At 43.2% G+C, this 13,786-nt stretch overlaps 1 protein-coding gene and 1 pseudogene across 1 annotated transcript; both read left to right on the forward strand.

Annotated features, from left to right (window-relative positions):
• The first annotated feature begins 2,845 nt into the window (after nt 1–2,845).
• LOC135635467 (subtilisin-like protease) lies at nt 2,846–5,747 on the forward strand. Its single transcript, XM_065146553.1, has 2 exons — nt 2,846–2,990; nt 3,240–5,747. Exon 2 carries the CDS (start codon nt 3,292–3,294, stop codon nt 5,572–5,574), a length of 2,283 nt encoding a protein of 760 aa, XP_065002625.1. The 5' UTR covers nt 2,846–2,990; nt 3,240–3,291; the 3' UTR covers nt 5,575–5,747.
• Nucleotides 5,748–8,300: 2,553 nt separating this feature from the next.
• On the forward strand, nt 8,301–13,066 carry LOC135636052 (protein IQ-DOMAIN 31-like; annotated as a pseudogene).
• Nucleotides 13,067–13,786: the final 720 nt, after the last annotated feature.

Raw genomic sequence — 13,786 nt, forward strand, 5'->3', positions numbered from 1 at the left:
GGTAATTGCCATGGCACCATCTTCACGCTTCCTTCTGCCCCCTCTTGATTCCTCTGTCATATGTATGTATATAAAGTTAGAACTATGGTGGTGTTGGCAGTTTGTTTGCGTTTTGTTGCTGCTTCTGCTGCTTCGAGACCTGTGAGTGCTGCCTCGAGTGCCTCTGCTGCTGCTTCTGATGGATCAAGGCCGCAGGAAGAAGAAGAGCAGCACCGTGTGAGTGCAGGTGTTCGAAGCGTGTCGTGGCTTCCTGTGATCAATAAGGCACGGTGTGCCGTTTGATATGCTGCTTGTGAGAACTCTGCTCGAGTTCCTCGTGTATATGTTTGTACTGTGATCTATGCACTCCAGTGGGTGGTGTTGGATTTGTTTATTAGCACTACGAAGCCTCCGTATCTTTCTACCGTCTCATGTGATTGCTTGAGAACTACGCTTCAGTTCCTCGTTAATATATTATGTTGGATTTGTTTGTCAGCGTTCATCCCTTTCTCCATCAGTTTTGCTCAGTAGTTCATCAGATACTGCGTACACAAATTGGAGAAGGAAGGTAAACATCGCAGCATGGAAATCTTTGCAGAAGGTACAGAGTGCAGTATTCGTCAAGGAGGAGGAAACAGCAGTCCATCGAAAGGAGTTCAGCTCCCTGTCACTGCTCTTCGACGATGATGATGTTCATCTATTTGTTCTGCCTTCGACTCCCACGATGATGATCCTCATTGCCCACAGAACATGTCAGCTAGCAAAGATCACAAAGATACCAACATCTCTTGTCAAAAGATTATGTAAAGAAAAAATATTTTTATTAAATCGATGATCATAAGAACAATAATACTATACGAGCTTTCTGTTGGGTGATGGCAGATATTGCAGTGTGCGCTGTGAGATTGCACAGTGAGCGTGCGGCGACGTGCAGAGGAAAGAGAGAGAGAAAGATTAGGTTTATGAGTTTTCCGCTTCCCGATCGGTGGCCAAACGTTGTCAGTTTCGACCCAAATTTTATGTGAAGAATCCTTGCAGCAAACTCTACAATCCTAACGGTTTTGATCTGCAGTTTACCCTCTCTAAGGTACTTTCATGCGATATTCATTTTTGTGAGATCTAGAATTCTATCAAAGATCCATCCTAACGAAGATACTCTTGATGTTATTCTGATCCTCATAAGACCTATTGTAAACCTGTTATCATTATTATTGATAGTGGAAGTTTGAGATGGACTACAGTCCCGTGATTTTTCCCACGTTGGATTTTCCACGTTAAAAAGATTTGATCTCATTGTGTGATTGATTTTTGCTTTATTGTTTATGTTGTGCTGGTTAATATTTTCATTTGGATATTAAGTTAGTATTTTGACGAGAAACCTATTTTAATACACAAAGAGAGGGAAAGAATTATTCCGCTTTAACATGTTTCTTCACACCACTTTCAAAGTCTAAAATGAATTAACTTAGACTATCCATTTGGTTTTGTATGTCAATATAGTCTTTTGTTAGAATCTAAGTAAAATATAAATGTTTTCAGCTTTAGAAGTATTTTGGGCAATTTCAGTGCGAAAGTGCCATTTTCGTTTTTTCTAGATAGTGACCTCTAATTTCATATAGTATTTTTAATATTTATAATCTTGTTTGCCTATTTTCCCTTCTCTTTTTTATCATCGCCTTTATGTCATTGGTACCGTCACCCTTTGCCTCTATCCCTGCTTAGCTTCGTGGGATGGAAGCAATGCCTCCATCAAGAGGCCACGTGGTCCCTTTGTCATCACGCTCGTTGCCTTTGACCCTTACTTGCCCGTCGCAACCACAACATCTATCGTAGTTCCCATCATCTTTGCCTCTTGCTTATCACCACAAGGTCTCGTCTTCCTCGCCTCATTGTGCATATCACTTCAACTTGTTTTGGTCATTCCCCACTCATTGCACTACTTTTATTCTGCTATGTGTGGCATAGGTGGAGGCCTAGCAATTGAGGTAGTGGAATAGAGGCCTTACAGAGGAGGTGTTATTTCCGTCCCATTGAGTAGATAGAGAAAGGGCAGAGGCGATAATGATGACAAACAAGAAGAAAGAAGATATATTTAAGATTATAGAAATTAGATGTACTATATAGGAAAAATAAAATTTGAGGATGCTATATGAAAAAAATGAAAAATGAAGGTTTTTTTTTGAAGAAAAATCATCCAAAGATTTCTGTCAATTTTAAATTTCAAATTCTTCACATATTTTTTTCTTCTGAAAACAAACAGTCAAAAGACATGTTAAAACCAGTCCATTTCACCAAGTTGAATAGACAACCAAATTGATCAGTGAATCCGATTTGACAACATAGGTAAAGTCTCAATTATCGGATCTCATTAAGCAATTAGTAGAGCACGACTCGTCGATCCATTCTGTAAAGATCCGAGACCCAACTCGATACCCGATTTGTACCCGTAGTTTCCTTTCTCGGGTTCGTATTTGGATCCGAAAATTCTGACATCGGAGTCCATTTATCTTAAAGCGTACCGCTGAGTGCAACCAAAACAGCAGATTCCAATATAGCACACACACGACTCCCTCCTACCCATCTCTTCCTTATCACCAGCACGAGAAAAGGAGGGGGGAGTGAGGACGTCTTCAACTTTTCCTTCTCTTCTTTTATCACATTCACGAGAGAAGATGGTAGCGATTCTCCATCACGAGATATATATATATATATATATATATATATATATATATATATATATATATATATATATATATATTATAATCTAAAGGGGTCCTTACAAATCGATCCATCATAGAGTCAGTCCAGGAAGGAAGTATCTCAACCTGACTTAACCTCTTCTTTATCACGAGCACGAGAAATGAGGGAAAGAGGAGATGAGGGTTGAAGCAAATAGCTCCATTAGTCCTTATCCTTACAAGACTCACTGCTATAAATAGCTCCATGCAGCTCTCAGTTCCCATCCCACCTCAGGCAGAGTCCTGCGTAGCAGTGGCTGTCCGTTTCCTCAAGTAAGAATATGAATTTTATTTATTTTTTATTTTTTAATGAGCTTCTTAATTCATAATAAGAAGAAAGAGGAGAACGATGATGGAGTGTAGAGATCGAGGGAAGTCGGGCAGAATAAACTCTCTAACCCGACCCGTTAAGTTAAAATGGATTTATGATTTACTATCAAAGACTTTTCCTGCAGTTGCTGTTGTAATTATGTTTCACTTATTCTTGCGTTATTAATGCATGATGCAATGAATTCCATGCAGATAAGGTAATTTGCACGTGGAATCATCGGAAGCTTCCTTCTCCACCGTTGCAATGGAGCACCGCGGGCCACTCGTCCTCAAGTGCTGCGTTCTCTTCCTGTTGTTGAACGGTTTGGCATTTCGTGTGAGCCAAGGCCAGCTTCTTCCCGTCGTCGATGACCGAGGAGACAGCACGACGTCGTACCGCCTCAGGACTTACATCGTCCATGTCAAGAGGCCCGAAGGCGCACGTCTGCTCACCAGGCATGAGCTTAAGCAGTGGCACGAGTCCTTCCTTCCCAACACCACTCTCGACTCCGGGAAGCGCCGGCTCATCTACTCGTACCGCGAGGTCATCAGTGGGTTCGCCGCGAAGCTGACGCCCGAGGAAGCGACGGCCATGAGATCCATGGAGGGGTTCGTGTATGCACGACTGGAGGTGACGCATCGGATCGCGACGACCCACACACCGCAGTTCCTGGGGCTGAGCCAGACGGGGAGGGCTTGGGACTCCGGGAACGAGGGCAAAGGCGTCGTCATTGGGGTGCTAGACAGCGGGATCTGGCCCCATCCCTCCTTTGGCGACGACGGAATGCCGGCTCCGACGCAGAAGTTCAAAGGGTCTTGCATCCCTTTGAGTGGTGTTACCTGCAACAACAAGATCGTCGGGGCCAGGGGTTTTCTTGAAGGTGAAGAGGTCATCGCCATCGATCACCATGGCCATGGGACGCATGTGGCTGGCATTGCAGCTGCCAACTTCGTCGAAGGTGCTGAGGTCCTTGGCATGGCGGCCGGCAAGGCCTCCGGGATCGCACCCAAATCTCACCTCTCCATCTACAAGGTGTGCTTTGATGACGTGGACTGCCCCGACTCTGGCATTTTAGCTGCCATCGATCAAGCTATCGAGGACAGGGTCGACATACTGTCAATGTCTTTGGGAACTACTGCCGCGACGAGCTACTATTTCGAAGATGCCGTTCAACTCGGCTCGCTCACAGCACTGCGTCACGGTATCGTCCCCGTCACCACCGCCGGCAACGGAGGCCCCATGTTCAACACAGTGCACCATGACGCGCCGTGGGTCTTGACCGTCGGCGCCACCTCTACCGACCGGAGAATAAGAGCCAAGGTGAAGCTTGGAAACGGGGAGGAGTTCGCCGGCGAGTCTGCTTACCAACCTGACTCCTTCGATTCATCCATCATGCGCACCATCGTGTACCCTGGCGAGGATCACTGCTCCGCCGAATCACTTAAGACCATCGACGTGCGTGACAAGATCGTTCTTTGTTCTGCTGGTCAAACAGAGGAGGTCGACAAGGGCAAGGCGGTCTCTGAAGCGGGAGGCGCCGCCATGATCATCATGAACCGAAAAAAGGATGGTTACACTACCAGTGCCGAGGCTCACGTCCTCCCAGTATCTCATCTGAGCTACGAGGACGGATCGAAAGTCCTTGCATACTTCAAATCACAGAAAAGCTCGAGCACAGCAACGATCATCTTCGGTGGCACGGTTTTCGAGCAGCGGCCATCTCCGACCGTAGCTTCGTTTTCTTCCAGGGGACCGAACAATGGCAACATTCTCAAGCCGGACGTCCTAGCGCCTGGCGTGAACATATTAGCGGCATGGCCATTCATGGTCGGACCTAATGCTAGCGCAACCCCGTCGAACCCCACGTTCAACATGATAAGTGGCACCTCCATGGCAGCTCCTCACGTCGCTGGCATCGTGGCGCTGATCAAGAACAGCCACCCAAACTGGAGTCCTTCCGCGATCCATTCAGCCATCATAACGTCCGCCAAGGACACAGACTCCGACGGCAACTACATCATCGACGAGCACACCAACGAAGCCGCCAACGTCTTCGCCGTCGGCGCCGGGCAGGTTAATCCATCGGGAGCTCTGGATCCAGGCCTGGTTTACGAGATCGATCCGGCTATCTACCCCAAATACCTCTGTTCCTTAGGGTACACCACCGAGATGGTCGAGCTAATGTGGCACGAGAGCGGAGTCCAGTGCGAAGCGGAGAAGCATATCAATCCATGGGACTTGAACTACCCTTCCATCTCGGTGGTTCTTTCTCCCGACGAGGTGATCAAAGTTTCTCGGACCGTGAAGCACGTCGATGGATCGGCGGAGACCTACCGTGCTAGAGTTACCGCGCCGCCAGGGATGGCAGTGGAGCTCTCGAAACAGGAGCTTCAATTCTCTGGGCCCGACAAAGAAGACACCTTCGACATCGACATCAGCATCGAGTCTTTAGACAAGACCAGCAGACCCTACGGAAGAGGCAAAATTGAGTGGGATTCTGGTACGCATGTCGTGACGACCCCCATCGCCGTCGAAATTGGTTTCTGAGCCACTTGCCCGAGTGCCAGATCGACGTCGATGGAGAGAAGACACTTTCATCATCATCATCATCATCATCATCAACATCCTCATATATATATATATATAACGTTGTACTATCTAATTAGATAAAAGCCCTATGTAATTACAGAAAAAGAAATAAAATGTTGGTCATTATATAACGAGCAACAATAAATTTCTAAGTGATTGGCTCAAAATCATCCCTTACGAATTGGGTCAACTGTTGGATTCAACTCAATGGCAATTGTATGAAGACGTCCAACTGCATCTAAATGTGGAATACGGGTTACCTGACTCCTGATTGGAGCTTACAGAGGGACCCGTTGCGCTGTAGCCACAAAGAAGTTAGAAAAAAACGCGTAGGTCAGTGGTGAAGTACGAGTTCGGATTGGGACTGAGATCAGTGGCCATGTTTGACCTGCGATGTGATCCAACGTCCCTTTTTTTCCATTCTTTTGGGTTTATGTTATGGAAATCATAAAGATAAAATCACAATAATTAATATAAAACCTCAAAAATAAGATATACAAAATTGCTCTAATTTTTAAATATTTTAAGAGTTTTGGAATATTGAGGGATACTATACAAACTCTATTCAATATTTTTAGAGAAATAATATGGAGCTATTTATTCTTTTGAGAAATATATACGAATGTATTTATATTTATTACTGAGGATTGTGATCCAACGGTGGCTAAGGATGAATCGATGAAAGCTGCACCGTCGAATCGGATGGATGGAGACGGGCCACGTGGTCGGATTCCTGCAATGGTTGGGAGAAGAGAAGACGGGAGGTGAGGGCGATGGCCGGAGCAACGGCAGCCATCGAAGCTGGAGATCAGAAAGGTTAATAACAGTGTGAGCTGCGTGCCCGTCCTTCACCGATTACCCCACGCCGCGTACCTCGGAATCCTATGCCTTTCCACCACCCGGTGCAATAGCAACGCCTTTTTCTTCTCCTTTTCTTCCTCTTTCTTCTCCCTCTATATCTCTCCACCTCCTGCTTTCCAGTTCTCGTACCGAACGCATCCCCGGCCAGTTGTCCTGCGACCAAAGGAAGCGTCGACGGCATCTGCAGCGAAGCTTCTGCTTTTAGGTTTACGTTGCTAAAGGTATGCTAACATGGACGCATGCATGCATCAGACGCAAAGGAACGACAACAAAGCGTCCACGGACTGGCCTCTGGTAGGGAGGGGAAATTCAATAGAACCAAGCAATGGAATGAGCAACCCAATAATCCGCTTTACTTGTTTGTTGCGAATAAAGAGCAAGCAAGGTGCAAGCCCACTTTCGTACTCCAGCTTACCTCCTTCATGACTTTCGAAATCAATATTTCCATTCTTTTTGATATGCCCTGACGAGATTATCTTTTAAGTAGGTTCTAAGCAACTCCTTTCACGAGCATAAAAAAGAAAAGGCCATAAAGCAAAACCTCATTAGTCTCCTTCGCTTCCTACCTTAACTCCACGCCAATGCTGCATGCATACATACACTAGAGAAGAGGAAGAGAGGATTACCAACTCTCGCCCCCTCAAATGCATCATACTGGACATGGCTGGTAAGTGGCGTTGAAGCGCTCAAAATTTATCAGAGAAACTTCAATCTAGTGTTTGTACACTGATCATGAACTACCAAATTGGCACAGCTCTGACGAATATCGACATAAGCGGCATTGAATCGCTCAAACAACAGAAGAGGACACTTGACAGAAGATCTCTTGAGGTAACCAAGTCTCCACCATCATCATCGTCGTCATCACATCCATCTTAACCATGAATAACCTGTCTACAAAAATTGCAGCTGGTGCTAGCAAATCCTGTTGGAGAAGTGTCACAGAAGATGTCTCACTCGGGGACCTGGGAGCTCTTTGGACCAGAATGCTTCTACATGACGGTTGAAGAGGCCATTGCTTCAACCTCATACAAAATTTGAGCAAGTAGGACCGTGAGGTGATGAACATTATGCCAGTTGTTTGTGATCTGAACCCAAACAATGGCCATTGTCTCCTCATCTGAACTCCGCTCAGAAGAAATTTTGAAATATACAAACCAGAACAAATTAGCTCGAAGAGAAAAGCTTGTTTGCTAGATTGGTGGCCTGTCAGACAGGCTCACTGGCTGTTGTATGTTTCTTCCATTAATACGAAAGCAAAGTATCAGTCAATCTCTCTGAACTTGAACTGTCTATGGGCGATAACAGTGTGACAACACTGATATCATTGACCATGTCTCGGGTCTGCACCAGACACCCGGCAATCGTGCCTCGTCCGGGCCATGATTCCACCACGTGACTGACCGCAGACCCAATTCATTCGGTGGCACGTAGAATGGACGGCTCAGATCCGTCAAAGAACCATCGGACGCCATGGATGGACTCTCATACTATAAAAGGTCGAGGGCGGCACCGTAAATAACTGATGCATATGAGTGTATATACTAAGGATGAAATCTAAAGACCGTAGACAGCGGGGGTTAAGTGGCCTATCAGCACACTGGAAGTCCAAAAAGATTTCATGTAAATACCATACAGGGTTCAGCATGGTTGGATCTCAAAATTACAATCATCGGTTCGTTGTTCGTTAGGTTTGGTATTCATCTACCCTGAACGCTGATTGGGTCGATGCAGCTGAGCCGCACAACCCGGAAGCGGTCACATTTACGCCGTTTTTTATGTACACTAGCGGCGTCTTCCTTTACCGATGACACTACCTTCTATCTTGTAGTCTTCTTCGGCTTTTGGTCTTATTTCGAACCGTCTCTCGCTCACTCGCTCGCTCTTTCGTTCACCAACCCTTCTTCGCTTGCCTTTTCTGCAACGCAGTCGCGGGGGTGTTCATCTGCTCATAGATCTGCGAAATGTGCCTCTGATATTGAATTGATTTCCTCGGTGAGCTTCGGATCCTCTTGATCTTCATCTTTTACGTTTCGATGTGAATCTTTTCTCCTGGTTTTGATTTCTTACGAGGAACATTGGACTTGGTGCTGGGGATCTGTAGCTTGAGCCACTTCTTGCGCGTTCTGAGATATTTTTCGCTGGTGATTATTGGTTCCGAGTTTGATTTTGCGCATATGGAATTCGGTGCGAGGATTCTCGTTGTAGATTGATCCTGATGGACATGCATGTTAGGGTTCTGTGTTCGTGCTCTGATGCAGGAGGAGATTAGGGTTTTATGTTTTTGTCACTGAGGTTTAAGTTTCCCTTTGGTATTGTTATATTTAAGTTCATGTGGGGTAGTCCCCGTACCATTATTTTATGCTTAGATGTTCCTTTTGAGGTTTGATTCCCAACTAAATCTGCGCGTTGAAATCTCTTTGCTGTTTTAGTATATTATTTTGTAAATGAGCTGATACATTTCCACGTCCTTCAAAATAATATGATGGATTGATGCTCCCTTCGAAACAGGATTAAAATTATCTACATGTGACATGTTCAAAACTAGTATGTACTGATGAGATCAATTTTGTATTTCTTATAACATGATTGGAAGCAACCCCTTGAATTGTCTTAAAGTTACTGTGCAATTTCTCTGCAGTTGCGAGTTTAGGGGAACAGCATCTAAAGATTTCTGTGATGGGAAAATCTCCTGCAAAGTGGATTAAAGCAGTTATTTTTGGAAAGAGACCATCTAGATCTCATACTTCAAAAGGGAAAGATGGTTTGGTATGGAATTGAGAATCTATTGGTCAATTATTGAACATATTAATTTTCTATTCGGTGTGCGATGAACTTGTTTACTGATTACATGGTTGGCTTTTTCCTGTGGAAGTTTTGCCTGGTAGTAGAGAATGGTGATGTATTCAGATATCAATGTCTTTCCAAATCCCTGCACTGACTTAAGGAATATTTCCTTTTATAACATCAATACTTTAATTGATGCATTTCCTTTTACATCACTGTGAAATTCGGTATATCATCAAGCACAATATATATTGTTGCACTGCCTATGTGCAGAAGTCTGAGTATCTGTCTTTTCATGTTATTTTCAGTTAAGACAATTCAAGGGGTTGCTTCCAACAAAATGGAGGGGATAGTTTGGTACATGGTTTTCAAGTAAGGTGACCTTGGACGTGTTAAGCTCCTAAACCATACACACGACCAACCCCACCAATACCATGAATTAGGTTTAAACTAGCTCAAATCATAGTCATCCAAGGTAAAGTCGAGATTTTCAAAAACGTAAATTATTCTTCCAACATTTTTTGGAAATAACTGAAGGTATGCCTATAAGTTAGAAGGGTTGCATCTAAAGTTTTCCTCATTTCTTTAAATTGACCATTTAAGCTTTGTTTACTTCCAAAGTTATTATAATGCATTAAGTACAACAGGTAATCTTATAAATCTATTATATTTGAGAGCTTCATCGCTAATTGATCTTTTGATCCTCATTTGTATTTTTGAAGAAACCTGGTGTTGATAAAGAGCATTTTTCTGGGGAGGAACCATCTCATGTCACAGTGAAATCTCCGGTGATTACTCAACCAGTTCTTGTAAGCAACAATTCAAGCGGTACATCATCAGAAAATAGGACAGATTCCACTTTGGTTACTGGAGCAGTTAGGGTGGAGAGCCAAGAAATTGTTGGACATCAAGCTTCAAGTAATCCAACCAAAGCCTTGGAAGAGTGTGCTGCTACAAAAGTTCAAGCTGCCTTCAGGGGTTATCAGGTAATTCTTGTGGAAATAGTGTTTGCATCTTCTTTGGTAACATTGGCATCATATACTATTATTGGGACCATTTTATTCTTCTTTTAATTTCTTAAAAATGGGTTCTATATGCACATTAAATAACACACAGGAGAATTCAAGGAAGAGAGAGTTTGTATTTATGTGCAGTCACGGAGGGTGTTCTGTGCATTGAAGGGCATCATAAGACTGCAGGCTCTAATTAGTGGGCACCTAGTGAGGCGTCAAGCAGTTACCACCCTGCATTGCATGTGGGGTATTGTCAAATTTCAAGCTCTTGTTCGCGGTCGGAGAGTCAGGCTTTCAGGTATTGGCCTCGAAGTCAGAACAAAGTAACCTCAAATGAAAAGTGTGGTAAGCATCTAATGCCAGAAATGATCTCAAGAAATTATTTTATGTTTTTTAACTTATAATGTGTCCTGTTTATTCTGTAAATTCCCGCATATAAGCTTTCATTTTAATTATTTGCTGTCTGGTAGTGTTTCAATTATTGATAAACTCTAGTATCTGACTGCTCTATTCTGACAAGAAGATGAACACTTTGTGAGATTGGTCATGATAATCCATTGAGAATGAGTCATTTCTGGTTTCTTTCCTGTTGAGGGATAACTCTTTTTTCCACATACTGTGAGATTCCTTTGTCGTTAGAGAATTCCTCTGACTGGTTGACATGTGTGCATGTTGTTGTATATGCAATGGGGATTGTATTGTGAATATTAATGAAACATTTCTGCTGAAATGGTGTGGTGGTGGTGGTTAGTTTTTATTCTCTGAAAGGTTTGGCCATTTAGCAACCAAGTTTTTCTACATGAATTCGATATGTGAGGTTCACTCGGGCTGAACTATACTTTCATGGTTTATCATCTTAATTCTTTTAGGTATGTTGATTTTCTTTTGTAGGATGATATGAAGTTGGATTTCTCGAAGATGCAGCTGTCTGCGAATCAATTTGTTTGCAAGTTATGTAAACTATGAATCTTTTAGTATTACAATAATATGATAATATTACAATTTTAAGCGAAAACTTTAGTTCATCATATTTTTGGGCAAAAACTTGATGCTATTGCTATCCACGATTCTTTAACATTCTTGAAACACATTGTTTAGCTTCTTCTACTTAAGATCAATATTCTGGGAATGGAAAGCACAGTTTTCAAGATATTCATGCACTTCATGTTCATGTGAGCCGATGCCCATCTGTTGTCTGGGTTTCCTGTCTAGTTTTACAAGCAAATAACTTATTTGCCTTTCCACAGCTACTCTCGGTACTGCCTGTTACAAAGCCTGTGCAGATTCATTATGATCCAGCGGAACCAAATTCAGTCTTCAGTTGGCTGGAGCGCTGGACATCCTCACATTTTTGGAATCCACTTCCTCAATCAAAAAAGTCTGTCAATGTGAAATCTCGGGTGAGATGCAGTAGTGCTGTGGAAAGTGAATCTGTCATATTAAAATCAAATGTTCATAAAAATGCGGCTGCAAAGGTTGATGTCATGACTGAATCAGAAAGGCATAAACGTGTTCCGCGGAAAATGCTAAGCCCTCCTGCTGACTCTGTGGTAGAAAATCCACAATCTGAAATTGAAAAGGTCAAGCGTAGTTTGAGAAAGGTATCCAATTCTAGAAAAGAGCCTCCTGAAAAGCCAGAATCTGAAAATCAGAAACCAACTTGCACTCCGAGAAAGGTGACAAACTCACTATCTGATGCTCCACAAGTGTCTAGTGAGCATTCTTCAATGAAGATAAAAAAAGATAGTGTAGTGTCTATTGACAGTAAGCTTGAAATAGTTGCTGCTGTAAAGTCCGTTGCATCAGGTGGGCCTAAGAATGCAGTAATAGATGACAGTAATGCGATCAAACCGCATAGCCCAGAAGAAATCTGCAAAGAAGGGAGTATTTCTAACTGTGATGGAGAGTTCAGCTTGAAAGATGAGCCAACTAGCAATGAGATCCAGAAGAGTAGCAAGAGAAGGGCTTCTTTCCCACCAAAGCCAGAACCTTTTGCAGAGAATGCCTCACAAAATGCTCCAAGATTACCAAGCTATATGGCAACTACTGAATCAGCTAAGGAAAAGCTAAGAGGACAAGTTTCACCGAGCGTCATTCTCTGCCAACTTCCACGAATGGAAAGTTAAACTTGCAATTATCACGTGCACATAAGTTGATCCAAGCAGGCTACAAGGATGGAATTAGAAATGACAGATCCTTTACATCGTCAAGAGATGGTAGTGGTATGACCTGTCTATCATTCTGCTCATACATATTGTGGTGTGGATCTTCTTGTCTAGGCACTAAATTTTTACAGTGACCTGTCTATCATTAACTTCTATCACCTTTCATCTCCCAACCACCACCGTCCTATTATTTTCGGCCATCACACTTTGTTATCTGACCATTTTCCATCGTCATTCATCCTTTGACCACTCCTACCTTCATCTTTTAAATATTGTACATCCTTCAATCACCACAGTCCGTCATACTTGTCTTCCCTCTATCTTCTGATCAAAAATGGTCCAAGGCTTTGATCAGTACACTGTATTTGGTGGATTAGGGATGGAAGGATGAAAAATCTGATCATACCAAAACAATCTATTCCTAATGATTTTATCGCAACACATTTGGAATGCTGAACGGGGGATCCTATGTTGTTCTGAACATACTGGTGCAAATAAGTAGACATCCACACTTGCCCCAAGTCTTCTATCGCACCTGGTTTCTGTAGCGAGGCTTTGGCGTGCACTTGAGGGCATTCTCAATGCTGCCAACCAAAATTGTGTCCATGCGTTTCAGTAATAAAAATTATGTATATGTATATACATATATACACATACATCGGGGCCCATGTGATCCGACGGTTCCCTTTTTTTTCCATTCTTTTGGTTTTATGATATGGAAATCATAAAGATAAAAACACAATAATTGTGATATAAAACCTCCAAAATAAGATATACAAACTTACTCTAGTTTTTAAATATTTTAAGAGTTGGAATATTGAGGGATACTATACAAACTCTGTTCAATATTTTTAGAGAAATAATATGGAACTATTTATTCTTTTGAGAAATATATACGAATGTATTTAAATTTATTATTGAGGATTGTGATCCAACGGTGGCTAAGGATGAGCCGATGAAAGCTGCACCGTCGAATCGGAAGGATGGAGACGGGCCACATGGTCGGATTCCTGCAATGGTTGGGAGAAGAGAAGACGGGAGGTGAGGTCGATGGCCGGAGCAACGGCAGCCATTGAAGCTGGAGATCTGAAAGGTTAATTCCAGTGTGAGCCGCGTGCCCGTCCTTCACCGATTACCCCTCGCCGCGTACCTCGGAATCGTATCCGTTTCCACCACCCGGTGCAATAGCAATGCCTTTTTCTTCTCCTTTTCTTCCTCTTTCTTCTCCCTCTATATCTCTCCACCTCCTGCTTTCCAGTTCTCGTACCGAACGCATCCCCGGCCAGTTGTCCTGCGACCAAAGGAAGCGTCGACGGCATCTGCAGCGAAGCTTCTGCTTTTAGG

Source organism: Musa acuminata, chromosome BXJ3-4, assembly GCF_036884655.1.
Source record: "Musa acuminata AAA Group cultivar baxijiao chromosome BXJ3-4, Cavendish_Baxijiao_AAA, whole genome shotgun sequence".
Classification (NCBI taxonomy): domain Eukaryota; kingdom Viridiplantae; phylum Streptophyta; class Magnoliopsida; order Zingiberales; family Musaceae; genus Musa; species Musa acuminata.